We start from the raw sequence: 25,439 nt of genomic DNA on the forward strand, positions 1-25,439 counted from the left end.
ATCTCCTCTGACATTGACGTAACTGGTTAATTGCCCAGAACTCCCACTTTATTGCAGTCTATAGCATTTTTGATGAATATCTGGCAAGATGTTTCACTGTCATTTTACAAAATGCATTAAGAAGGAAAGATCTCAGGCAGTTACAGCCCTATCCAACTGGCATTACTCAGCTAAAACATTCCCAAGAGCGTAAGAGATTTCTCTGAATAAATACTGTAGTATGGTACCCTTACAGTATGAAAACTCACACTTTCACACTGCTAATTGAACTTATCCGATTGTAATTTCCCTTTTTAATAATTCATTTAAAATCACACTGGGGGGGGGGGGGGGGGGGGAAGTTGGGGACAAAGTTGCTATTTAATGGTTGCTTCCAAGCAATTTTCAGCGAGTATTTTCAGTAATTTTAGTCCCTGAAGTACAGTGATGGACCAGTAGCACTGAAACTCTGTGAGTCTACTCACAAAGCAGCTCTTTCGTGCTGTGTGTATATCTGTCTATTTCCCACTTACATTTCCATGTCTCTCTCAATCTTCTATCTGGATCATCTCTCTCCTCAGATGAGATGATTGCCAGGCTCAGTGCTTGGGTTCTGCGCTGAGACAGCCAACAGGGAGAACATGTCAGATCGGAAAGAATGGAACGGTTACGGTCACTGAACCTGTAAAATCGTTTTCCATATGCTGCCAGGTGGCTATTAACCAGCAATTACTGCTAAGCACTGACGTTCCTATTGAGGTGCAGCACAAGGGTGACTGTACACAGATCTTATTATCAGTACTCCAGGCCATACAGGTTCCCTTCACAGGTTAGTTCTGTTGAAACCTTCTGGTAAGGCTTAAGGAAGACAGCCATCGAAATAGGGACAAAGACTCTGAATAATTTTAACACGGGCTCAGCCCCGTGCCGTAAGGAGCGGTGGCACGTTACGCCTCTGCGGGGTCAGCGCGGGGAAGCGGAGTGATTTCCAGCACGTTCTGGGCTCCTGCCCTCACGCTTGGCCAGGAAGCAGGCTCTCGCCGACGGCTGCCCGGCCCCGGAGGCGGCGCGGAGAGGCGGGGAAGCCGGCCGGTGGATGGCGGGCAGGGCGGTAACGCACCGCGGGGCGCAGGCCGCGCCGAGCTGCCCGCGGGGCCTCCGCACCAGCGCGGGCGGGGGCCGCTACGGCGGGACCGCACCGTGAGGGGCGAGGGCGGGCCACAGAGCGACCACCCCCCGCCCGCCTGCTGGGGGAAAAGGCTGGGAGGCGGCCGCGCTGGGGGCGCCCGCCTGAGGGAAGGGAGCCCAGCCGCCCCCGCGGCCAACGGCAGCAGCGCCCGCCCGGCGCGGCGGGAAGCCGAACGGCGGGAGCAGGCGCTGCCGGGACTTGCAGGCGGGCGGCGCGGAACTGCACATCCCAGCGGCCCCCACGCACCGCGCCCCCCCTCCCCTCCTCAGCGCGGTCACGTTGTGTTTATTGGCGAGGCCCCGCCCCGCCGCGCGAGCGGTGGCGTCACCCTCGCGAGCCTCCCGCGCTCGGCGGCCCTTGTCAGCAGCGAGGCGGGGGCTGTTTAATATTCATGAGGCGCGGGGAGCCGGCGGGAGCGCGGGGAGCGGCGGCCGGCGCACTCGCCCTCTGCCTGCCTAATGGCGCTCGCGACAGCTGGGGAGCGGGGCTGAGCCGGGCGCGCGGCGCGAGGGCACCGGCGGAATGCGCCCCGCTGCTACGTAATCCCCCCCGGGACGCGACGCCGCGCTCCGCTCGGCCCCCCCCGCGCCGCGCCGGGCCGCCGAGCGGCGCTCCCAGCAGGGCGGCGGCGGCATCCCTGGCCCCGCGGGCGATGGAGCCCGCGCAGCAACGAGCGAGAGAAGCCCCGGCGGCGGGCGGCGGGCGGGGGGAGCTGGAGAGCGGCTCCCCGGGCAGGAGGAGTCAGGCGGCGCCCGGCGCGGAGAGCGGCGTGGAGCCGTCGGGCGGCGGCGGAGGGCAGCTGGACGGTAAAGGAGCCGGCGGCCCGCGGAGGAGGCGAGGGGGAGCTGGCGGCTTCGCTCCCCCCGCGGCGCTGGCGGCCAGCGGGACCCCGGCGGCCCCCGGCGGGGCCGGCAACGCCAACTCCCTGCTCCTGCGGCGGGGGAGGCTGAAGAGGAACCTCTCCGCTGCCGCCTCCTCGCCCGCCGCTGCCCCCGGCGCCGCGCTGGGCACCCGCAGCTTGGACAGGAAAGCGCTGCTGCTGAAGCCGCCTCGGCAGCTGCAGCCCCTGCAGCCCCCGGAGCGGGACTGGGTGCGGCGGGACCTGCAGCGGGGCTGCGTCCACGTCTACGAGCGCCACATGAACTGCTACCTGCGCCCGGTGCTCTGCACCCTGGAGACCACAGCGGCCGAGGTGGCCGCCCGCCTGCAGCAGCTCGGCCACCGGGGCGGCAGCAGCGTGGTGCGGGTGCTGGGCAAAGCGGGCGCACCGCCGCAGCCCCCGCCCGAGCCCGAGCCGGCGGCGGCGGCCCCCGCCGAGGCGCCGCCCGAGCCGGCGGCGGAGGGGCAGCGGCCGCCGCCGGAGGAGAGGCCGAGGAGCCGGCGAGGGACGCGGAGCGGGCTGGCCGGAGGAGACCGCGGGGAGGCGGCGAGGCCAGGGCGCTTGCCGCTGGGCGGCAGCGCCGAGGAGGGCGACTCGGCCGGCGGCCGGCCGAGCCCGGCGCCCTCTGACTTGAGCCCCGGGGCGCCGCCGGCCGAGCTGTACCTGGCGGGGCCGCCGCTCTCCTGCCCCTCCCTCCTGGGGGAGCTGGGGCCGGCCGGCTCCGACACAGAGAGCTTCAGCCCCAGCGCCGAGAGCGTCTCCGACCGGCTGGATCCCTACAGCAGCGGCGGTTCGTCCTCCTCGGAGGAGCTGGAGGCGGAGCCGGTGCCCCCCGACGGAGTGGAAGCAGGTGCGGGGCCGGGCCGGGCCCCCCGCTGCCCAGGGGAGCTGCCCCCGGGGCGGGCAGGGGGGGCGCCGGCGGGCGCGGCCGGCGGGCGGGAGCTGCTGGCGGGGGCCGCGCCGCCGGGGCCGCCCGCCCTGTACGTGCAGCTCCACGGGGAGACCAGCCGGCGGCTGGAGGCCCACGAGAAGCCGCTGCAGATCCAGAACGACTACCTCTCCCAGCTGGGCTTCCGGGACCTGTGGCGGGTGCAGGAGGAGGGCATGGACTCGGAGACCGGCTGCCTCATCCGCTTCTACGCCGGTGAGCGGGGCGGAGGCGGGCGACCCTTGGGAGGGGGCGACCTTCGGGGCGGGCGGGCGCGGCCCCGGCCGGCGGGGTCGGGGTGAGGAGAGGGCGGGCGGGCGGCTGGGCGCTGCCCCTCCACCGGGGCGGCCGCGGGGCTGCCCCTCTCGCGGGGAAGGTGCCCGCGGGCGTCGCCGCGCAGGGGAGGGGCCGTGCGGGGAGGTCCCCGGCGGCGGGCAGGGCTGCCCCAAGCCGGCGGCCGGGGGAAGTCGGGGTGCCGGCGGAGCTCCAGGCTGCCCCGAGGCTGTGCCAGGGCAGTCTCCCCTCCGCTCGGCGCCTGGGTAATGGAGGTCGCTCTCCCGCTGTGTGCCGTTTCCAGCAGCGGCGCTGGGCGTTCGAGGTTAACTCGGCCTTAATCTACCGCTTTCCCCAGCGACGGGAAACGCGCCGGTGCCGCTGCCGGGGACCGGAGGGCGAAGGGCGCTCCCCGGTGTCCGCAGGGCGCTGGCGGCGCGGCGGCTGCGGGGCGCTCCGGGACCGCCTGGCGGCGGCGCGGGGGGCGCGGCGGCGGGCTCGGCCGGGGGAGCTGCGCGCCGGGCTGCTCCTGAAATAGGTCGCAACTGTGCGGGGCGCGCACGTTGCCCAGCTGAGAACGGTGCATTCCCGCAGACAAAACCCTGTGCTGCCGTGGTGTTGGCGGTTGGGATCAGTTTTCCCGTTGATTAGCGTAGCGGGACTTCGCTGAAAGCCTGGGGCAGTAGGCGAGGAAAGTACACGAGTACAGGACGTTCTCTTTGAAAGCAGGGTAGTCAAAACCTCCGTAATGAAAAGGCAGAAGCTTTTAATGTAGCTTTGCTGTTACGGCTTACAGTACAGAATTTTGGGAGCATTGGGTGGAAAAGTTAGCTCCCACGTTGTAATTATGCAACCTTCTGCAGTTTGGGAGAGGTTTAAAAATACCTTGTGTGTCAGTTGAATTGGTTTGTATGAAATACTGTGATCTTGGAACTCCCTGGGTTTTAACTGTCCTGTCCGTCTCTCCGACAAGGAGAAATTGTTTAATGTCCAAGTAAGCATTCCAACACCTGGTAAGTTTGCCTGTGAAATGGGTAAATGTGGTATCCAAAGCTAAGGTCATGCTAGTGGAGTAGCAAATGCCATCCATCCCCTTGCCGGCTTGGCTGAGCGGGGTGATCCTTCACTGAACCGTGAGAATTCCGTGCTTTTAACTGTGAAAAATAACGAGATTCTTCTTCCCTCGAGTGAATGCCACTGAATGTCAAATAGAGGCGGTAATGGCGGGGTGGGAAGGAGAGCAGTACGATAGATAAGTGCCCTTCTTTATTCAGGAGAGAATGTGGGAGTGGTGGTGAGTGGTCAGTTCAGCCTTTCTTCAGATTTCTTGGTCTGTTGTATAATGACCCCAGCGTAATGAGTGCAGAAGTAGTGTTTGTACAAGGGGTTGGGTTGACAGAAATACGTTAGATTATGCTTGGGTTAGAAAGGAGCTAAAATACTTTTTTTTCCCCAGATGATGATGGTGGTCTGCATGTTTCTCCACTGAGCTGTTTGAGGGTGGAAGTCAGCAGGTGATGCTGGAAGGGATGTTGGCTTCCTGTATTTCCAGTTATCCCAGTGTTAAATGAGGATGCACAGATATGTTTTAAAATGGGACAGCTGTGTGCATCCTTTCCCTAACAGGATGTGTTCTAAAGAAAACACAATCAGAAAACATAACTGAGTCTTACACACAGTTAACCGTTTGCATGTAGCTTTTATGCATTAAATAATTCTTTATGCTAAATGTGGAGGTTCCAACTCTGTTTTATTTCAGTGGCTCAACTTGATTGCTAATGTAACTTGTACATTTGGGACTACTTTGTACAAAACTACTAAATAGGAATGTATTTTTATATGCATACATAGGATTAAATTAATGCAAATTTATTTCGCAAGTTCACATGCTAAGAAGTATGCTTCTGTACTTCCGAAGTGCAGTGTTTTTTGAAATCCTTCTCTCTTTGAAGGGATCTGTAATTAACATTTAAACCACCTGTGATCAGGTGCTTGTAGCAGAATGGTTGCAGCATCTAATATACCAGACCAGCCAAAACCAGCTAAGAAAATATTACTGTCGTGTAATCATACTGATTTTATGTAACTGTCTTGGCAGGTTGTCTCTGCTTCCTTATTTTATACACACCCACCCCCACCCCACCCCCAAAGATGAAAGGGAGGGAAGGAGAGGCACTTAAAAAGAATACTCATCAAATTAAACTGGAAAAGGGAGCGGTTTTTGGCCCCGAAGTTAGGGTGTTTTGCTTAGGAGAAGTACCTTTTTTTTTTTTTTTTTTTTTTTTAATAAATGATCCTCTAGGATCATACCCTAAGGAAAGCTTTAGAACAGTGATTTCCTGTTTGCCTGGGACTTCATTGGTTTAAGCAGCCTGGCTTGTCCCAGTAGATAAGAGAACCACTAGCATCTCTATCCCTGTAATTTCCTGCATGCTGTCTCAGTAGGATTTGGGGATCCTGGTCTTGTACCGATGTAAAATGGCATAAACCTAGGCTGGATTTATTGCATTGCTCCTAAAAAGAATTCTTTCACCTAATCCCCTTGGAGTTGGGAGAGAAGAGGGCACAGTGGTGACTTTCGGGTTTTTTTTATTCCTGGGGAGAGACAGTTTTAAGGCTGGAAGACTGCTATACTGAAGCTTGACGTTAACAGACTCCAAATAAGATGGTACAGCCAATGGTTGTACTGATTACTGTAGGTTGGTAATACGTCTAGTTGTGAAATCTGGAAAATACAGATTTAAAAAAAAAAATTGCAAGGAGAATTGCGGAGAATCAGCATTTTTTTACTTTGACAAAACAGCTTTCTTAATAAGCAGCAGTCCACAAACATTCTGCAAATGAAATATCTGTTCTTTTAATGCAGAATTCCAAATTTAAAAGCCCCCAAACGTGATACTGGGATGGTAAAAGTACTTTCTGTACTTTGCCTTGGTTTGTTTCAGAATGTGGTTAATGCATCTTTATTTTGGTATCTCCTCTTCTTTTCTTACTTTAGAGTGTGGCTTATTTCTTCAGTCTCTTGACTCTGAGCATTAAACAGATAATGCTGTTGCCAAAACAGAACAAAATCCCCTACAGCTTCAAGGATCTGATCCTACTCCCTGTAATAACAATTTGAGCAGAACTGGGTGTTATCGACTGGTCATACTTGTCAACTATGTCAGCTTTTCTTTGTTGAAATCTATCTCAACAAAAGATGCTGTCCTCAAAGTTTGAAATACTTAATCTCTATTTAAAAGGATATGGTTAAATAGCTTTTCACTGACATATTACGTTACAGTTATGGAACTGTGTAAGAATCTGTGGTGCAATTACAGTCATGGTATTGTCACTGGGAGACCGATCAGATCAGACTTACTAAACTGTTCCTAAAACCATAAGAAGGCTCTAATCCAGAGGGCTTCTTGCAAACAAGTTACGGTATCCCTTATTGCTCTCTAAAAATAATTTTTCTAAAACATGAGTTGTCCAAGTGGCCTTGACTTCTCTGTAATTTGTCTGTAGGAGGAAAAATAGAGTAATGCACCAATCTCATAATTTAAAAACTGCAAACCCCCCTTATTTGTCTTGAGACTTTAGATCAAGAGTAAGTGTAGAATCATATGCAGTGCTGTGTTCGGGAGCATGGCAAGGAGCATGAGTAACATGATCTTGGTCTTGAAGACTGGTTCGGTACAATGGATGTTTGAGGCTTTTTTGTTTTACTACTGAAAGGTGATGTTGTTTGTGATTCTGGCACTTGGCCATCATTAAATTCTCCGCTCTTTGATGTGACATAGGGCTTCAGCACCTGCTGGCGTCATCAAATATATCACTTTTGAGTAGATGATTGCCTATAGGCAGAATATTAAGAAATGCCAGATGTAATTAGGGGTGTTAATTTTACAACTGGCTGTCACATTTTATTTGTGAAGAGATGCTTTTTGCTCATGTGACCTTTTAGAAAGCTGCAAGGAGAAACAAATCCAGTTTTGTCTTAAAATTCATTACAAGGAATGTTTGTATGAAGATAAGGGTGGGAAGATATTTTCAGGATCAGTTGCAGTAATCTAAGCAATTGTTTGGTTGATTTATTTTTAATTAAGAAGTACACTTAGTAGTTGGGGTCACATTAAGACTTGAAGCTACAAGGATGGAAACATGGTTTTAGATGCCTACTCTTACATGGAAACACTGTAGGCCTGGCAATGCTGAATGTTGTGGAATGTGACATGTATCGAATCGATAGCTGCTTGGTGCAGTTCAGCTATTTAGCTCATTGGTAAACTCGATTTAAGATGACTAAGTGCCATTTGAGGGGGTGGAAACGTGCCAAGGACAGACCTGCTTCTTCACTGAGGGTAGGAGAACAGCTGTGCCCTGAAGAGCTGCCTTTGGAGCACTGACTTAGTTCTGAAATCCATTTATCTTAGTTAACATGAAATAAATTAATTCACATTAGTGCGAATGGATGTTTTTTTTACAGATGTGATTGGATAGGAGAGGTCTCTGTGAACTTGTCTGAAACTGAAAGGGAAAAAAATCTCTGCCTAGGGCTGCAATGTTCTTGATTTTGATTTTTATTTTTTTTCCTTCCTAACATGACTTGGATGTACATTCTTTTACCTTGTAATCATTTATGTTTTGGCATCTCCTGCAGAGAGAAGTTATACCTAAAACTTGCCACTTTGGGAAATTACCTCATTTCAAATATATAACGTGTTTAAAGCCAAGCTTTGTCCTTGGTGGGACCAAAGCAGTGAAATTTCTAGTCTGGTTCTGCAGGAAAGTTTAAAATGGCTGCAGTGCCTTTGGCTTGCTCCACCTGTTCATGTGCATAGCCATTTGCTTATCTCCTTGCAGTTGGAATGGGGTCTTTCTAAGGTAGGCAGTTTTGGGGGCTCTGAGGGCACAGTGGCCTTTCCTGCGCAGGAGGAGCCCTGCAGATAATGCTGGAATGCTGCTGAGGCCGCAGCTGAGCTTGGTATGTGACAGCTGTTAAGTACAATGGTTTTTGCAACTTTAAAATTCCGTTGTACTCCTGGCTAGCATCCATAATTTAAGTATGTGTGAAGTACCAACACGGGAAATTTCAGTGTGATGTACAGAAGAGTTACTATATATACTAAATATGTAGTACCTAAACTGATATGTCCAGGAGCAGAATTTCCTCACTGCTGTGCAGAATACACAGAATACAGCATTCTTTTTTTTTCTTTTTCTTCTCTTTCTTTTCTCTGTATGTATCTTGATACTACCCCTCTTCCCAGATCTCACCAGTTATTTCCCTTTTTCCTTTTTTTTTTTTTTTTTTTTTTTTCCTTGAAACTGTGCATAAACATCCTCTTGATGATGGAACTGCTGGTATACCTAAAAGCCCTTGTGCAATTAAAACATCCATCTGTTCTGTTAGGGCACTGACAGACTGCTATGCATCTAAAGCACTACATGGCTCTTGGGAAGATACTACTTAATAGTACTTAAAAAAGAAACATTCATTTGAAACAGTGTTAGCAACTGGTAGGTGCTTCTTAATTACCAAAAATTACTTGGTAGTTTTATAAAACCATATAAAGAGAAATTTCTTTGGTCTCTAAATGATCCCCTAGAAAAGAGCAATATCAAGCACCATGTCTGAGAAGGTCAGTTCGAAAACTATGCATACAGAATTCCATAGAATAGAATCTTGAGAGAGAAATCCTGAAGAGTGCTGCTTGTTACACTCAGCTTTTTAGTTTGGAGGGGACCTGTACCTTGCACACTTATAGCTATATTTCCCTCTACCTTTAAGAGGTGGTCATTTTAAATTGTTTCAGCTATTAGTGTCTTGATTTAGGAGGGGAAAGAAAAAAAAAAAAAAAAGAAAATGAAACCAAAGACTGACTTTCTGTTTGCCTTGGATAGTAGAAGCAAAGGCTTAGTCTTCAGTATTTCATGATGTCACTGCTTGTGGAATGGAGCACACTGGCATTTTAGATCAGATAAATCTGCGCATGGACTTGTTCTCAGCTTCCCTTGACTCAATTTTATTGCTCTATTTTAGAACTTTTGCTCAAATGAGGATTTGCACTCTGGGAAGCTGTATGTCTGAAATAGCCCTGTATTAACTTTATTCTGTGACCCAGCGAACTGAATATTGTGTTTACCTTTGAGCGGTTTTTTTTTTTTTTTTTTTGGTAAGGTCTCTTGGTGTGGATTCAAATGGAATAGGCTGATGCTTGGAGTCAGTTGCAGTTGTGTGAGGAAACTGACTCAAGTAAAAAGGATGGAGTGGGGTGTACTAATGTCTCTTCTGTTTTGTAAGCTTTTCTATCTTGGCCATGCAATTCCAGCTTACTTTTTCCTTCTCAAAGCTGCTTAAGAGAAATGCAATGAACCTTTGTAAACAACTAAAAAGTTTTAAACTTGGTGAAAAATGAATGTGTCGTAACTTTTTCTAGATTTGGCTCTAAGACGGGAATCCTGAAATACTAAGCTTCTCACAAGATATTTAAGAAACTTCAGAGGAAGACAATGTCCTCATTTTTAAGATGGTCGATACAGTCTAGATTATGGTAATCAATTGTCAGATTGGAAACCTAAGTTAAAATTCCAACTGTGTGCTAATGACAGAGTTGTGTATAGATTTGAGGTAGTTAAGCTCTACAGATTTTATGTTGGAAAGTTTCTGTGAAAATTCTAGATTTTCAGCTTCATGCTTCACTTAAAAGTGCCTAATTTTATTCTTTGTGTAATTTCTGTCCTTAACATAAATATAATTTTCAAAAAATAACCAGTGACAAATTCTAATTAAATGTTTTCCCACTGATTGGTGTTAAATACCAAAACAGTCTTAGGTATTGGAGAATTTTAAACTTAAAATATATCATAAATAAAAAGACTTAATTGCCTTTTAATTTACTTTTTGTCATATGTGTGCTATCTAATAAAATGTTACACGCAAAGAATAAGCATCACCTGCCTGTTGGAATGCAGCAGCTGTCGTAACAGCATGGAAGGACCTATGTGGGTTGTAACTGAATAACACTATTGTGTCCCACTGAAATTTTGTTCAGGATTTCGGGTAGGCAAAATTAATAGTATAACCAGGTTTTTTGTGGTGTCCGGGCTGGGACAGCCGCTTATGGGTGTGTGTGTGTGTTTTTAAAAAAAACCAAAGCACTGGCAGGAATTGCCATTTGGATTCCTGTCTGTAAGTTACCACAGCTGTGGTCACCCCCTCCATGCACTCTGCCACTGTCACATAAAATCATTTAGTTATGTAAGTTGATAATCCAAATTCTTTTTGCCAGTTGCCACAATCAGGATTCCTTTTGCTCCCCTGTTCAGCTAACTAGCTCGTCCTGGCCCTTTGGGACTGATGTCTGAGACTTTCTGCTCCTGTGGTTGTGGTTAAAATATAAGGAAGAATGGGAATTTTGCCAAATCTCGTGGGTTTTTTTGCACACCAACACTCCCCCCCCCCCCCCCCCCCCCAAGTTATTTAGGGGGCAAAAATTGTTCTTTGAAGAATATTGCATTTAAAAATGACAACTGTTAAATTGGGAAGAAAGGCCTCCTGGAGTGAAGAGTCATTTAATTTCACAACATAGCATACTATTCTTTGAAGCTTTTTCTGTCGATGGGGAAGTAAAATTTCTTCCAGCTGGCTTTGACTTATTTGGAGGGATGCTGAAAATACTCGTTGCCCAACTAACTGTGTTCCTCGATTTGAATAAGCTAAGAATAACTATTTACATATTGATGTAAAATACTGAGTTTCAGTGGATTTTTTTCTCTGGTTTTATCTAGCTTAGTTCTCGGTGTATAAGGAAAGTGGAATTCTGTAAGTGGAGAAGATTTTTGAAGTTTAACTCAACATTTTTTGTGGGTCAGAGGTAAATTTGGCCCTCTACAGGCTATTAATTGTTCCTGGTCTTGTCCAATGGCAACGAGAATCTTCAAACCAACTTCACTAGGATCTGAATTGTATTCATAATTCTCAAAACCCCATAATAGCCACTTGAACCGGTTCCTCTCATCTGCAAGCACTCCAAGTGCCATGCCAACTTATTTAAATAAAGACAAAACAAATGGGCCTTGCTCCAAGGGGTAACGAGATGCTGGAATGCCTTTGAAGTTCAGGACCCTAGGCTGTAGGTGCGATTTACATAAACCTCGTTAGGTAATCTGAATGCAGTTTCTTTTCCTGTTTGTTCGATTTATGAAGCTTTGTGTCCAAAGAGAAAGAGATAGTAAGACCTGTAATTAAGATAAGTAGCAAGCCACTCCTTGTCTGAATGCTGCTCTGGCGAGGAGAGAGTTTCAGATGCAGCATTAAGGGTAGAACAAAACCTGTGATTCAGGCACCTTCAGTTGATAGGGATAATACCAACTCTTTCCCTTTGAAAAAGCTGCATGCCTCTTTAAACAATAACTGTGCCTAGTTCAACCGAGTATTTGCTTTAAAATAAATGGTACAGAAAAGCTTAAAGTTCTTACTAGCAACGATTTTTGATTTTATGTACACCATAGATGGTCTGTCTAAGCAGCTCTCATGAGTTTTAAAGCTACCTTGAAAGTAGGACGTTTCTAAGTGGACAGTGAGTTTTTCCGATCAGAACTGCATACAATGATGTTTTGTTGTTCTCAATCAACCACTTGCTTTTTCTTCCTGTCTGATCCTCTTTAACCTTTTTTTAAAGCAGATAAGAAGCAGTAGCAATGAGTTTGTGGTAAGAGCACTGCAAGCAGCAAAGCTAACTTGATATGCAATCTGCTTGCTCATATGATTGGTCAGATCTACCAGTGACAACTTATAACCAGTTATTTTATGATTGCTGACTCAAATTCTAAGTGCTGGGGGAATGTATTTTTCCTTCTACTGTGTGTTACTTAGTGGGACAGATGGACCTCTGGGGGACAACACAGAAGTAGTTTTATTTATTAAACATAATTACGTCTGAGACAACCTAATATTGTATGTCACAATTGGCTTTCGCATCTATGTATATTTGCTTTCATGCTATGAAGCTTGCCTGTTGGAATAAAAAAATTAATGACAAAAACTGTTATGAATGAAGTGGTGGAAGAAGGCTAGCGTGTACAATGTACTGAAGTTAACAGGTTGGGAGCTTTTGGTTTCTGGTACCAGTATTGCATGGCTACAAACACAAAGGCAAGATAGTTTGCAGGTTGTCAATGGGAATATTTCTCAAAGTGAAGTTAAATCACATATGTGTGGGAGATGCAATTTAACATTTCAGAAATACCAACAGGAGCTTGTTGAAAGCTGTGTAATACGTAATTATACGAAAGGGCTCCCCCTGCCCCCCATTTCAGTCCTGGAGTTGAGGATTTTTAATGTACTGTCTTGATAAAAGCGTGGAGCTCATAGTGTGGTTGTATGGATTGAAATTTCAATGGTTAGAAGTAGACCTGAGTTTGTATCCTTTCAGAGCAAGCAGTTAACATTTCTGTCCAGGGTGTCCGAGCTAATAAAAGGGAGGATTGGCTGAAAATGAGAATCTGGACTCTTTGAAGTGTCCAAGCTCTCTGAAGTAGCTGTGGATGTGAGGCTTTTTTGTTTTCTTTTTTGTTTTGTGTGGCATGAAAATTATGGTCCCTTGTTTGTATCAACCAAAATAGAATCTGTAGTCTGTATATTCCCTGTGAATAAACTGAAGATTAGTGATACATTTCAGACTATTAAATGCAGAAAGTGTTTCCATTTCATAAGTTCCAGAACAATGGTATCAACTGTATAAGTACATTCATTCCCCTTAAGATTAGACTATAGCACTGAGTGTGTCTCTTTAATCTTCTTAATGAAATGACAACTTTAATTCCTGCTAATACGAGAAGAGTAATTACGTTATTTTACTTTATTCTACTTTACAGATTCCATCTTGGAAGTGTCCCTTGTAAGAAAAACAATTTTGGAATGTTTCTTTTCTGAATTCATGTGATAAAAAAATCCTAGTTTATTTTGTAACTTCCGTTTTTTTCATCATTGAAACCTAGAATGAAAATATCTTCATCAGTATCGTTAGATATCATAGTACAGAGATTAAGATGCTTTATAGCCTGCAGTGGACTAAGCCATATTTCTTCTGTCAGTGTCAGAATAAGCGTTTATCTGGAGAAAATGGTCTACTACAGCCTGGGGTACAATAATGTATTTAATTTGCAACACCAGGTGGGGTGTGATCCTTTACATAGTGCTCCACTGGAGTGTGGGCAGATTCAGCACCTCTCGCTGCTTCGGTTTTGTGTTAATATGAGCGTATTTTGAGTTCCTGGCAAATAACTGATATTACTTACACTCTGGAGATGAGGGAATGCAGATTTGTCACCTTAGTTGTGAACAGTGCTGTCTTGAGGCTGTCAGGAGATTGCAAAGCACAGATCAGCTGTAGATACTTTTAGCCTACAATATGCAGCTAAACTATTTTTTTTCTTTTTCCTTTTGTTTTTTTTCCCTCCCTCCTTTTTCCCTCCCTCCTTTTTCCCTCCCTCCTTTTTCTTTGTGGAGAAGAGCTTTAATTGTAGCATGGTTAACACAGGGCTGAAAAAATAAATAAGCAAAATCCTCTCCAGAAAGTCCCAGCGCACAGCTACAACAAATTGCTTTGCCTGTTTATGTTAACAATGTAGGATCAGGCAACAGTGTAGTCAAAAGAGATTCAAAAAGCACAGCCTTAAAGGGGTTTAAGGTATATTGTACTTTTGTATTGTAGAAACGAGCACGTGAAAAATTTGGTTTGTTTTTTGTTTAAATAAAAAAAATCCTTTTTCACATGTATGTTTTTCACCCATCAGTACATCTCTTGTAAATGTAGGGTTTTAAGAGGCAAAGGTTGTGGCCTACATAATGTCCTCGAAGTGCTTGTCTCTAAGAAAAATTTGTGAACTAGTTATGAAACTACAAAGCAAGGCTAATCTTGCATAGTAATAATTGGATGTACTGAATCTTTAATGTTAAACTGACTTGTAAACAGTGGTATTACATGGGGAATATCTGTAAAGCTTATGCTTTTCAGCAATGTGTGCAGCAAATGTAGAGGAAATTCAGCACTTGGCAGTGCTTTCTTGCTAGCTGTCACCAGGTAAGCTGGGCATGATCAACTGGTCAAGTTAAAAAAATAAGCAGTTAGCAATCATTGTCCTTTCTGAATTGTGGACAAAGGTTCTGCTAAGGTATGTGGTGTAGTCCAAGTCTAGTCTTGTCTTGTAGCCCTGAAAAAGGATCGATTCCTGGTAAGCAGGTTGTGGGGACTCGGTGTCCAGGAGAGGACTGCGCATGTGTACTTGCCATGGGGAAATGCAAGAGTAACTGCAATTTTCATAGGGGTGCACTGGTCTTGCACCTATATGTTGTCTTCATTCTGTGAGGTTCTTGACAATGTCGCACTTAAAGAATTGATGAATTGCCTTTCTGGATGTGGTATTGTTACTTCAAGTTTGCCTAGATGCTGTGCCTGTTGGCAAGCCTTGGTCAGACATGTTATTTGACACTGTCTTCAATAGGTCCTTTGGCCATTGCGCCTTAGCACTCTGCGGGTTTTTGGGTTGCACTGGCTTTTTGCATTCAGGTTTCACTTGTGCTCAGCTCTTTATTGCTCATATCCACTAATTTTTCTAAACAGATAGGGTATGTACTCAGTTAAAAATCCTTTGAGCCTTTTTCCATAGACATGGTTATACTGCTTTGCAGCAAAATGTGTAGTTGTTCAAAGACAGCTGGAGACTAATGTCTGACCTTCATACCTCATGTAGATGCTGTCCATACCAAAACAAATGCTGTGGCATAGAGTTAATACCCACTAACCTTTTCATAGCAGAAATGTCTGAATATAGCAGTGTTTCCATCCACAGTAGCAGAGAAACAGCACAATATCCTTATTTCCCTAACAAAAAAATTAGGCAAACATTGTCTTATCATCTATACATAAACATCCTGTTTTGTCTTTTCGGATTCTCTTGGGCATTTGCTTCTCTGCACTGGAGTTACTGCTGTTCTTTTGGCAACTCATGCTTAGAAGAGTATACCCTCGTGGGACTGTCTGCAGGCAGGCATGCCTGGCTTCTTTGCTTTGAATGTGAGTATTTGTTTGCGTCCCTTCTTGTTAGTGAAAAGCGTGGCCGTAGCTAGTTGCAGGTCTCATTAAGCCATGTTGGCATGGCCACTAATCTGAGCATTTCACTGTGACTTGAATTGATGGAAGGCTGTCACCTTTCTGGAGGTGCTGGTATTGGTAGAGGTGTCACGTGTAACAGGCCGAGTTCCCGAATAGTAATCGGGGTTAGCTGAACTGATGAGTACACTGATTTGTGCATCACTTTAATCGTTCCTGCTATGTGCTGTTCTCACCCTATCCATTTTGTTGCATGTATGTGAGACTGTTGAGAGATTTGGTGGAAGGTAAGAGGAAGTTGCACAATTTTGTTTCCTAATGACTTCTAAGGCCATTATGAGTGCATTCATTCCTTGCTAGTTGTAAAGAGAGGGAAGGTAGGACATGGTTGGAAAAAAATGTAGAGGTTTTGCCTTTTCACTGTTTGCTGTTGTAGTTACTCTTATTCATGTGTGTGCTTTAGTTTTTACTGAAGGCAGTTGAAATGAAAAGAGGATTTAAATGCTGACATATGAGTGCATCTGGTCAGGGATTGAAGGTAGAGAGGTAAATACTATTGTAGCTTGCTTGAAAGTGCCGTGAGCTTTATAGAGTCATGGAATGGTCAGTGTTGGAAGGGACCTGTGAAGATCATCTGGTCCAGCCCCCTGCTAAAGCAGGCTCACCCAGAGCAGGTTGCACAGAGTCATGTCCAGGTGAGTTTTGAATGTCTGCAGAGAAGGAGACTCCGCAGCCTCTCTGGGCAGCCTGTGCCAGTGCTGTCACTCTCAAGGTACAGAAGTTTTTCCTTACATTCAGAAGGAACTTCTTGTGTTTCCGTTTGCGCCCACTGCCCCTTGCCCTGTCGCTGGGCACCACTGAAAGGAGCCTGGCCCCGGCCTCTGGGCACTCGCCCTTGAGGTATTTGCAGACCTTGATAAGGTCCCCTCTCAGGCTTCTCTTCTCCAGGCTGAACAGGCCCAGCTCTCCCAGCCTTTCCTCACCAGGGAGGTGCTCCAGCCCCCTCACCATCGCCATGGCCCTCCGCTGGCCCCTCCCCAGCAGTTCCCAGTCTCCCCTGAACTGGGGAGCCCAGCACTGGACCCAGCACTCCAGGTGCGGCCTCAGCAGGGCCGAGCAGAGGGGCAGGATCACCTCCCTCGACCTGCTGGCCACGCTCCTCCTCACGCACCCCAGGGTCCCGTGGGCCTTCTTGGCCACCAGGGCACACTGCTGGCCCACGGGCAACTGGCTGCCCACCAGCACTGCCAGGTCCTTCCCCGCAGAGCTGCCTCCCAGCCCTCAGCCCCAGCCCGTGCTGGTGCGCGGGGCTGTCCCTCCCCAGGGCAGGACCCTGCACGGGCCTTTGCTGAACCCCATGAGGTCCCTCTCCGCCAGCTCTCCGGCCTGCCCAGGCCTCGCTGAATGGCAGCGCAGCCTTCGGGTGGATCAGCCGCTCCTCCCAGCTCTGTATCGTCAGCGACTTGCTGAGGGCGCTTCTGCCCCTTCGTCCAGGTCACTGATGAGTCAGTTGGACAGGACTGGACCCAGCAGTGACCCCTGTGGAACACCGCAAGCTGCAGGCCTCCAGTTAGCCACTGCCCCACTGATCACAACCCTGTGAGCTCTGCTGTTCAGCCAATTCTCAATCTGCCTCACTGTCCACCCATCTAGTCCACGCTTCCTAAGTTTACATACGAGGATGTTATGGGAGACAGTGTCAAAAGTCTTGCTGAGGTCAATGTAGACAACATCCCCTGTTCCCCCCCTCATCTACCCAGCCACTCATTCCATCATAGAAGGCTATCAGGTTGGTCAGGCATGATTTCCCCTTGTTGAATCCATGTTGACTGCTCCTGATAAGCTTCTTTTCCTCCACATGCCTAGAGATGACCTCCTGGATGACTTGTGCCATCACCTTTCCAGGGATGGAGGTGAGGCTGACTGGCCTGTAGTTTCCTGGGTCCTCCTTCTTGCCCTTTTTGAAGGCTCAAGTTGACACTGGCTTTCCTCCAGTCCTCAGGCACCTCTCCTGTCCTCCATGACCTTTCAAAGATGATGGTGAGTGGTGTGTAGCCTTAACATCCCAGCTCCCTCAGCACTCGGGGGTGCATCCCATAGGGGCCCATGGGTCTCTGGGTGTCAGGGTGTTAGGTTTGCTTAAGTGGTCTCTAAAGTGATCCTCTTCAACCAAGGGAAAGTCTTCTTTCTCCAGACTTCTTCTCTTGCCTCCAGGGTCTGAGAAACTGGACTGATGGCCTTGGCAGTGAAGACTGAAGGAAAGAAGGCATTCAGTAACTCCGCCTTCTCTGTATTCTTAGTCACCAGGGAGCCCACCTCATTCAGCAGTGGGCCCGTGCTTTCCCTAGTCATTCTTTCTTGCTGATGTACTTGAAGAAACCCTTTTTCTTGTCCTTGACCTCCCTCACCAGATTTAATTCCATCCAGACCTTAGCTTTCCTCATTGCTTCCCTGCACGTGCTGACCACATTCCTATATTCCTCCCAAGTGGCTTGTCTTTTTCCACATTCCATAAATTTCCTTCTTCTGTTTGAGGTTTGCCAGAAGCTCCTTGTTCATCCAAGCAGGTCTCCTGCTGTCTTTGCTTGATTTCTTACTTATAAGGATGCAGCTGTCTTGAGCTTGGAGGAAGCGATGCTTGACGATTAGCCAGCTCTCTTGGCCCCCTACCATCTAGAACCCTAACCCATGGGATTTCTCCAAGTAGGTGCTTTGCAGGTGAATGAAGAGCAAAGGTAAAAAAAAATAATTATGGATGTGGTAAAGAATCATGGTTTGTCTCTAGCTGGTGAAGACTCTTGCCTGCAGGTAGAGAGAGCAGTGCTCTGCCACCATCGCCAGCTCTGCTGGACGCTGGCAGAAGTGTGGTGGTGACATCACCCCAAGGAGAAGGTTAGGCAGAGTCACTGGGGCTGCTTGTTCTGCACAGGCACTCGGGAAGGGGTTTCTTTCGTATGCTGTCTAATAGATTCAGCCTTTTATTTTATAATATAATTAAATAACCAAGCCTTTGTGAGGCTCCTGAATTCCTTTAATTTAGCGGCAGCACAGAAGCTGAATTCAGAGCATTCATGGGCCTGTACTATCTCCCTGACTACTTGCCAGGTCTATTCATGCTGTTCTGAGTGCAGGAAGTTCTCACATTCATTCAGGGTTGGGGGGGGGGGTGGGGGTGGAAGGCGTTGTGTAGTTGGCTTTTTTTTTTTTTAAAGCAAGGGAAATGGTTATAAGGAAAATTCTTCAGTGATTCCATGGGACCAATTTACCAACTGTTAATCTGTGAGTAAATAATGGGAACAGTTTATACACTTGGCAGCTCTTGAGAAAGAGCAAAGAATCATGAGAAGTTCACAGTCCACAGCCCCAAGATAGCTGAATACTTTGGTATGTTAGGATTTGTCTGAACAGGGATAGACCAGCACTTTTTTGTTAGCTCATGTAATCTTATATATTCTGAAGTACTAAGTTTGACGCGGAAAACTTTACTCTGGCATGTGGTAGCTGACTGCTTATACTTAACTTGCTCAAGTTAAATAATTCTTTCTCTACTCGAATTCTAATGCTCTAGCCAATATGTTCATCTTCTACAGACTGACTTGCTAATGCTATCAAGGAGGGGTTGAGGACGTGTATTTGCTGCCTGGTGAAGCAAAGGGGGAAGGTGGTGACAGTGGCTTTCCTTTGGCTCAAGAGAAGGGTAGAGGTTGAGAGGACAAGAAGGTGAGACAAAACTGAGAAAGCAATGACTAAAAGAGAGTAGACAGGAATTACAAAATTCTTTGCAAACTTCAACATTTGTTTCACTTCCCAGGAGCTGTCCCACATCTCTAAGCTGTGGTATCTAATCTTTATAACTAGATACCACAGTGACAGACGTAATTGACATGTGTGAAGTGCATAGGCAAAAGGAAAGTGACTTCTCAGTGTGGGTTTCCTGCTGGTGCAACTGATGCGTTGTGGGAAGTGTGCAGCTATCTAGGGTGAGCATAGCAGGTATTCAACAGGTTGCATTTTCACCAAAACAAACAGAATTGAGGTAGTACACACTCTCATGCAGGGTTGATGTTCACTTGTAAACTTCTGTGTCTGGATCCTCTGTTGCAGAATGGAAAGAGAAGTGCTTGACAGAGCAGTGGATATACACCATTTGGTAACTGTGAATGAGCAGTAAAGTCCATAGCTGAAAACCTTTTAATGTAGACAGGGTGAGCTATATCTAACGTGTTCCATCTGGAAACTGAATTGGAGGTGAGGAATCCAAAGTTTGTCGCTCTGGCTCATAGGATGTACTTTACATCCTATACTACATAGGATGTACAGAAGCGTTTTTATGCTGGGGTATAAAACTTGCAAGGCAATGTACCCTTTCAAATAATGTTTTAAACTTAGATTACCTTAAGTCTAAGTAATCATCTTTATAAGCCTCCACCTTTATTGGGATCGTGGCGTGCACAGGACTTAATGTTTCCCCTACTCTGAGACTTAATTTGCTACGGTGATGTTGTCCTACAACTTCCTGGTGTCCTGAAAACCAAAATGCATTTTTGAGTTGCATTCCTTTCCTTTGCAATTTCTGTAAGGAAAAGCACTGTTCTTCTACTCTGATAGTGAGTATTTGGGCTCCTTTTGCCCTTTTTTCTTTCCATCCTCTAGCTTGCCAGTTTTAGAGATCAGTCTGAATTTCTCTTCATGAGATTTGAAGTGTTGTGAATGAAATAATTTTCTTAAGGTGCTGTAGTTTCTGGAATCACAGTCTGTTAAGAACATTTATGTATGGATTATGGCACGTGTTACCACAAGTGCAACTGTGTGAAAGTAATGCCAAATGTCTGGATTGTTCTAGCAAAAACAAGGAGTGTAAAATTACTGCCGTTGGATGGCCTCTTCATATTGCTCATTTTTTTCTTTACTTTAGAACTGTGAGTTTTGATTTCTGTTTTGTATTACAAGTAATGGTGCTGAATATCTATGGCAGCTTTTTCCTTTTAAAACAGCTTACCATTTTAAGTTATGAAAGTACTGTGACAGCTTTGCTTTTTACAGATTTATATTAAAAACCTTCTGCTTGCCTACATGTATAAAAATATATATAATATAAAGGTTTTTAATCTCTTCAGCATTTGGAAGGTCATTACTTAAACTTACTTTGTGGACCCAATTTTATAACAAGACTAAAAAAGTGTATGGAAGCACACATTTGCTTCATGGTTGGTTTTCTGGTATTTTTTTTAACAGCTTGTGAAAGTCTTTAGCAAAATGATGATAAATAGCATCAACTATTCCACACGTTCTTGAGTAGTGGAGGAAGGGGAGTATGTCAGTTGAGAGAAGGTTTACAAGTTAAAACGCCTGTTGCCAGGCAGCCCAAGAAGTGAGTTTGCATCACTTGGAAATGAGAGCAAATTATAGGTTGATGTTGGAGCAGAGTGGACAATGGAAAAATAGAGAAAATGAAGATAAACTTGACTGTTTAAAATTAGCTTGTTTCTGCCTCCAGACTACAAAATATGAAAGAGAAGGTAACTATCTTCAAAAGTCTTAACTCTCTTGTGAGTAAGAAGAGAGCTGGGCCACACTCAAGGTGTAATTCCCTGCCCTTTTTTGTTACTATAGCATGTTATGGTGAGTTAATGACTGCTGATACAAAATGGGGTGTTTGAACATGTGTAATTATACTATTTCTCCTCCTAGCTGTAAGAGTTGTGAGTAGACAAATGCTCAAGAGTCACCCTTTCTCCTGTAATGCCAAGTCTTTTTTTATAGTTTCTGGATTATGTAAGCAAGTCGAGCATTTGCCACAAAATGCTTCATGCAAGATAATACCACCTCTATGTACCAGTCTCTATAGGATTGTGTAGTTCCCTCTGCCTTTCTAATATGGTATTAGGGACCCACTGCACAGGTAAACTAGCAGTCAAAGACTTACTGTGTGGATGAGGTTTATACATAAAAACGTGTTTTTCGATGAAAGCCACTTACATGTCTCCTTTCCCCACCATCAGGGGCATAGGATTTGTCCTGTTGAAACATAAGCCTTTAAGATGGAACTTCTCAGAGTGCGTGTTTAGCAGAAAGAGTAATTAATGCTGTAGCCATCATGTGAATGGAAAATATTTCACTAAACATGTCTATATATCTAGATACTAAAGAGGATAAAATTAGACTTTGGAATTTCCCTTTGGTCCCATTTAACTTAATCAGCTCTTAGACATACTTTTATTAGGGTGATAGGTGGTTATCTGCCACTCTTACTTGCAATGTCAGCGTTGCACTGTCCTTCACAAGAGTGTAATGTGCAAACCAGTAGCATTTGGTGCAAATCAGGACAGTCAGATGGAGGTCATGTTATTATGTTCTGTCATCTGGCACATTTCTATCATTTCTTCAGTTTCCTTCTGAGTTTCAAGGCTGTTGTGGTCGTTGTATAGCACCTTTCTTGAAAATGTTTTAATTTTTCTACTTCAAACTTTGAAAGTTGGAAAGTACATTATTACAGGCATATATTAGTTCACTGGTCTTCAGTGTTTGCATTTTATAATGAGTATAAAAGACACTGGGACTGTAATTTCTAGGATTCTTGCATCCATACAGGATAAAACTTGACTGTATAATGTTACTGATACAATAGTGCTGTCTTCTTCTTTTGGTCTGCATATTTTTGTGGCGGGAAAAAACCCCAACTGTGTAAGCAACTGTAGTAGATGCACAGTGTTGTCGTGGTTTGGTGGTTTTTTGTTTTTGTTTTTGTTTTTTTTTTAAGTGATGTTTAACTTGCTGAACTATTTTGAGATGAGAAGTTATTTAGGAAAGCTTTCGGCTAGATGGAAAAATTTGTGGTGCCTGTTCCTTTTCATATTGCTGAAAATTGTGAGCAATGTTGAGTTGTGGGTTATTTGTTGTTTTTTGGTATTTTTTTCAAGGCCAGGTTGGATGGAGCTTTGAGCAACCTGATTTAGTGCAAGGTGGCCCTGCCCATGGCAGGGGGGTTGAAACTAGATGATTTTTAAGGTCCCTTCCAACCCAAACCATTCTGTGATTGTTTTAGCACATCCATTCATTTCATAGTTTTGATTTTAAAACTATGGGGGGAAAATGGTGAATTGCTTTTTTTCCTCTTCCCTTTAGTGTTGTTATTTCATCTCTAGCAGTGAGCATTCCTTAAAATAAAAAAAAAAAGAGGTAATGCTGTCTTCTTGAGCAATCGAATAGTAGAAAAAATGAGGTGACAAGGTAGTGTTTTTTGATGGCTGCCTACAAAAAAGAAAACATGATGGTTTGACAGAGCAGTGGCAGCTACAAGCAAGGTAGATTCCAAATGGCATTGGTAAAGTGAGTGCGGTGAGAGAATAGTCTGTCTAGGCTATAAACGCTGTTCAACTTTGCTGCAATACAAAGCACTGAAATCCTTTATCCCAAGAGTGGTCAAGTGCAGAGTTCATTCTGTACTGAAGCTTTTCACCCAGTGGATCTGTGGTCTGTCTTTCTGCATCTAGTACAAGGATTCCTGCAAGTCATGGGAACACTAACGGAAAGCTAACTTCATTGCTGCACATAAGAAGAAGGAAGACATATAGTAGAAGCATGTTAGTCCTCACCTGACTTGTCCTTCGCAAGCAGTATTTGCACCAGGGGGTCCTTGCGTCACTCAGTGTAGATGCATGTTGCATCACTACTCCTGCTGCCTCCAGGCTTCTCCTGGCTGGGGATTTCTGTAGCACATTCAGAAACAGTTATGCTTGTGTTCTTCTGTTGGGAGTTCTGTCTTTAAAGTTGGTAGAGCAAATGCTTGTGAGGGGGAGATTTTTATCTCCCCCTGCTGCATATGATTGACATGATGGAAAGTCACAAGAGCCACAGCCTTTGTTTCTGCAGTGTACAAGTGGACAGTGCTGCAAGCAACAGCATTCACCTATCTTGCAAGCAAACCTTCCAACAAATTGGCTGGGCACTATGCTGTGCTGCTGCATGGATGTCTAAAGCAGTCAGGCATTCTTCTGTTTTAACTGACGTCTGTCCAGAGCTGCATTTGGGTTGTGAGTATTAACACAGATGTTTGATGTGGCTCTGATGTTGGATTTTGTAATAATTTGCATTAGCAAGTTGCTGGGCTAAATCATCTAAAACTTCAGTGGCCTCAAATCTCTTGTTTTAATAAAACCTCCTGTTAGTTTCTAATCCAGTGTGCAATTAGTTGAAAGAAATCATTGGAGTGCTTTTCCAGAGTCTTAATTTGCTGAGGAATCAAGTTGTTGCTTGAAGGACTCGGCTTTCCCTTTCCCTTCACTTCTGCCTGAAAAAAAAAAAAAATCAGATTTGTGGACTTAAAAATTCTAAATGTAAAATTTAGGGAAAAAAACCCCCCAAAACAGAGGAGCTGAGAGGGGTTTGAAAGGCAGAAATTGCATCAGGTCTGTAATAAACCAGAAAGCAAGCAAGTAGTCTTTTTAACAGCTTTTAAGCTTTATTTCTGCCTAGCTTCATAACAGGCTAGGTAAACACTACTGATTAAGTGTGTTGCTCTAATTTTTGTGCACTTTAAACCTTAATCAGACTTCAGAGCGTTGCTTTCAAGCTCAGAGGCAATTATCCAGATTACTGAGATTAAATATTTGTGATTGTTGGACTTTTACTGCAGCTTTTTTGAATGCATGTGTATTCCACTGCAGAGGAAGAAAAATGCAGTCATATGCAAGGGCATTGCTGTTGTAGTTTCAGGGGCAAACAAGGGGGAATGCAGGGAGCAAATACAGTTTACCTGGGTGGGGAGATGCTGAGGGCTGCCCTGCCATCTCCGTTGCCCTATTGCCTGTTAAAGATTACTTGTCTTTAATTAAATAAGAGAACAGATCATCCTTTTTTTTTTTAGTGATGTTGCTTGGTGTTTACAGCAAGGAAAGGGTTCTTGATCCCCCCTACCCCCAGGTTTCTGAAGAAATCTCGCGTGCTGCCCCGAACCACTGCTCTTGGAGATTCTGGGGAGTCTTGTCTCTGTTTGCACAGCTTGGGGGAGATCTGATCCTTCAGTGCCAAAGGGCTGGGCTGGGCTGAAATGAGAATGAAATCTGTTTCCTTTCAAGGGATTGCTGTACCGAAGATAGTGCTCTGTTACATTTCATCTAGAAAACTTTTTGAAGCAGCTGCTTTCCTGAGGCATGGGTTTAGGTGGGGCTTTTTGCGCAACTCTTCTGGATATCCATTAAAACAAGAAGGTGCTGGTGTGTGCTTGCTAGGCTGCTAGTCATGGTTAAGTAAAATGTATGTGATCTGTGACTTGAAGAACCTTGTTATTGTTTATTTCTTTCAGCCCACAGAAATGCATGGGAATGGGATAAGCCTTCTGCAAGAGGAATCTTGCTTTGAGTGGATGTATGGGGCAATGCTGGCTTGGCTTTTACGGTGGTGGTGTATGTACAATTCTGTGCTTTGTTAGCATAGTCTTTTTTGCCCTCACTGCTGTGCACTAATATGCAGTATTTTTTTCTGAGGTTGACCATCTTTTTAATGGATGATAGCAGAATTTTGTATCAAGGAATCTTTTCTCCCACCCCACCCCCTTTTTTTTTTTTCTTTTTTTCTTTTTCTCTCTTCTTTACTGCAACTGAAGATAAGGAATAACAAGACTTTTTTTTTCAGAATCACCTAGAAGTGATGCCTGTTGTTGAGCTCGATGCAGTTGATCTTAACATGTTTGCATGGGACTGCTGCTGCTCACTAGGGCATGCCACTTGTAGGGTTGCCTTCATAGGCAAGTTCTTCCATCATAATGTCTGTGAGACACAGAGTCTGAAAAGCATGTTTTGGAGGGTCAGATAAATACCATTCAGCAACGAGTGCTTCTCATCATCTCCTTTTTGCAGTATTGGTACCTGTGGGCTACAGAGAAGTCTTGAAATAGAAGTAAGTTTTGGTACCATTACCTATGCCTATGGACATCTTCCGTGTAGGTGAACAAGGAGTAGTGGTGTCTAACTGTGCCCTCTTGTGCATGTACATTTTGTTATTAAAAAAGTTTTGTATAATGGGAACTGCAAAATCATATGATACTGATATGACTTTTTTTTAAAACATCTTAACAATCTTATTTTTCAAGTA

General features: G+C 45.4%; 1 protein-coding gene across 1 annotated transcript in view; it reads left to right on the forward strand.

Moving 5' to 3' along the window:
* Nucleotides 1-1,503: 1,503 nt before the first annotated feature.
* PHLPP1 (PH domain and leucine rich repeat protein phosphatase 1) overlaps nucleotides 1,504-25,439 on the forward strand; it is a 143,304-nt gene continuing 119,368 nt past the window's right edge. Inside the window, exon 1 of the mRNA XM_055704900.1 lies at nucleotides 1,504-3,192. Within this exon, the coding sequence (XP_055560875.1) occupies nucleotides 1,560-3,192 (1,633 nt within the window). The 5' untranslated portion in view covers nucleotides 1,504-1,559. The remainder of the gene's footprint in view (nucleotides 3,193-25,439) is intronic.

Source organism: Falco cherrug, chromosome 3 (assembly GCF_023634085.1).
Source record: "Falco cherrug isolate bFalChe1 chromosome 3, bFalChe1.pri, whole genome shotgun sequence".
Classification (NCBI taxonomy): Eukaryota; Metazoa; Chordata; class Aves; order Falconiformes; family Falconidae; genus Falco; species Falco cherrug.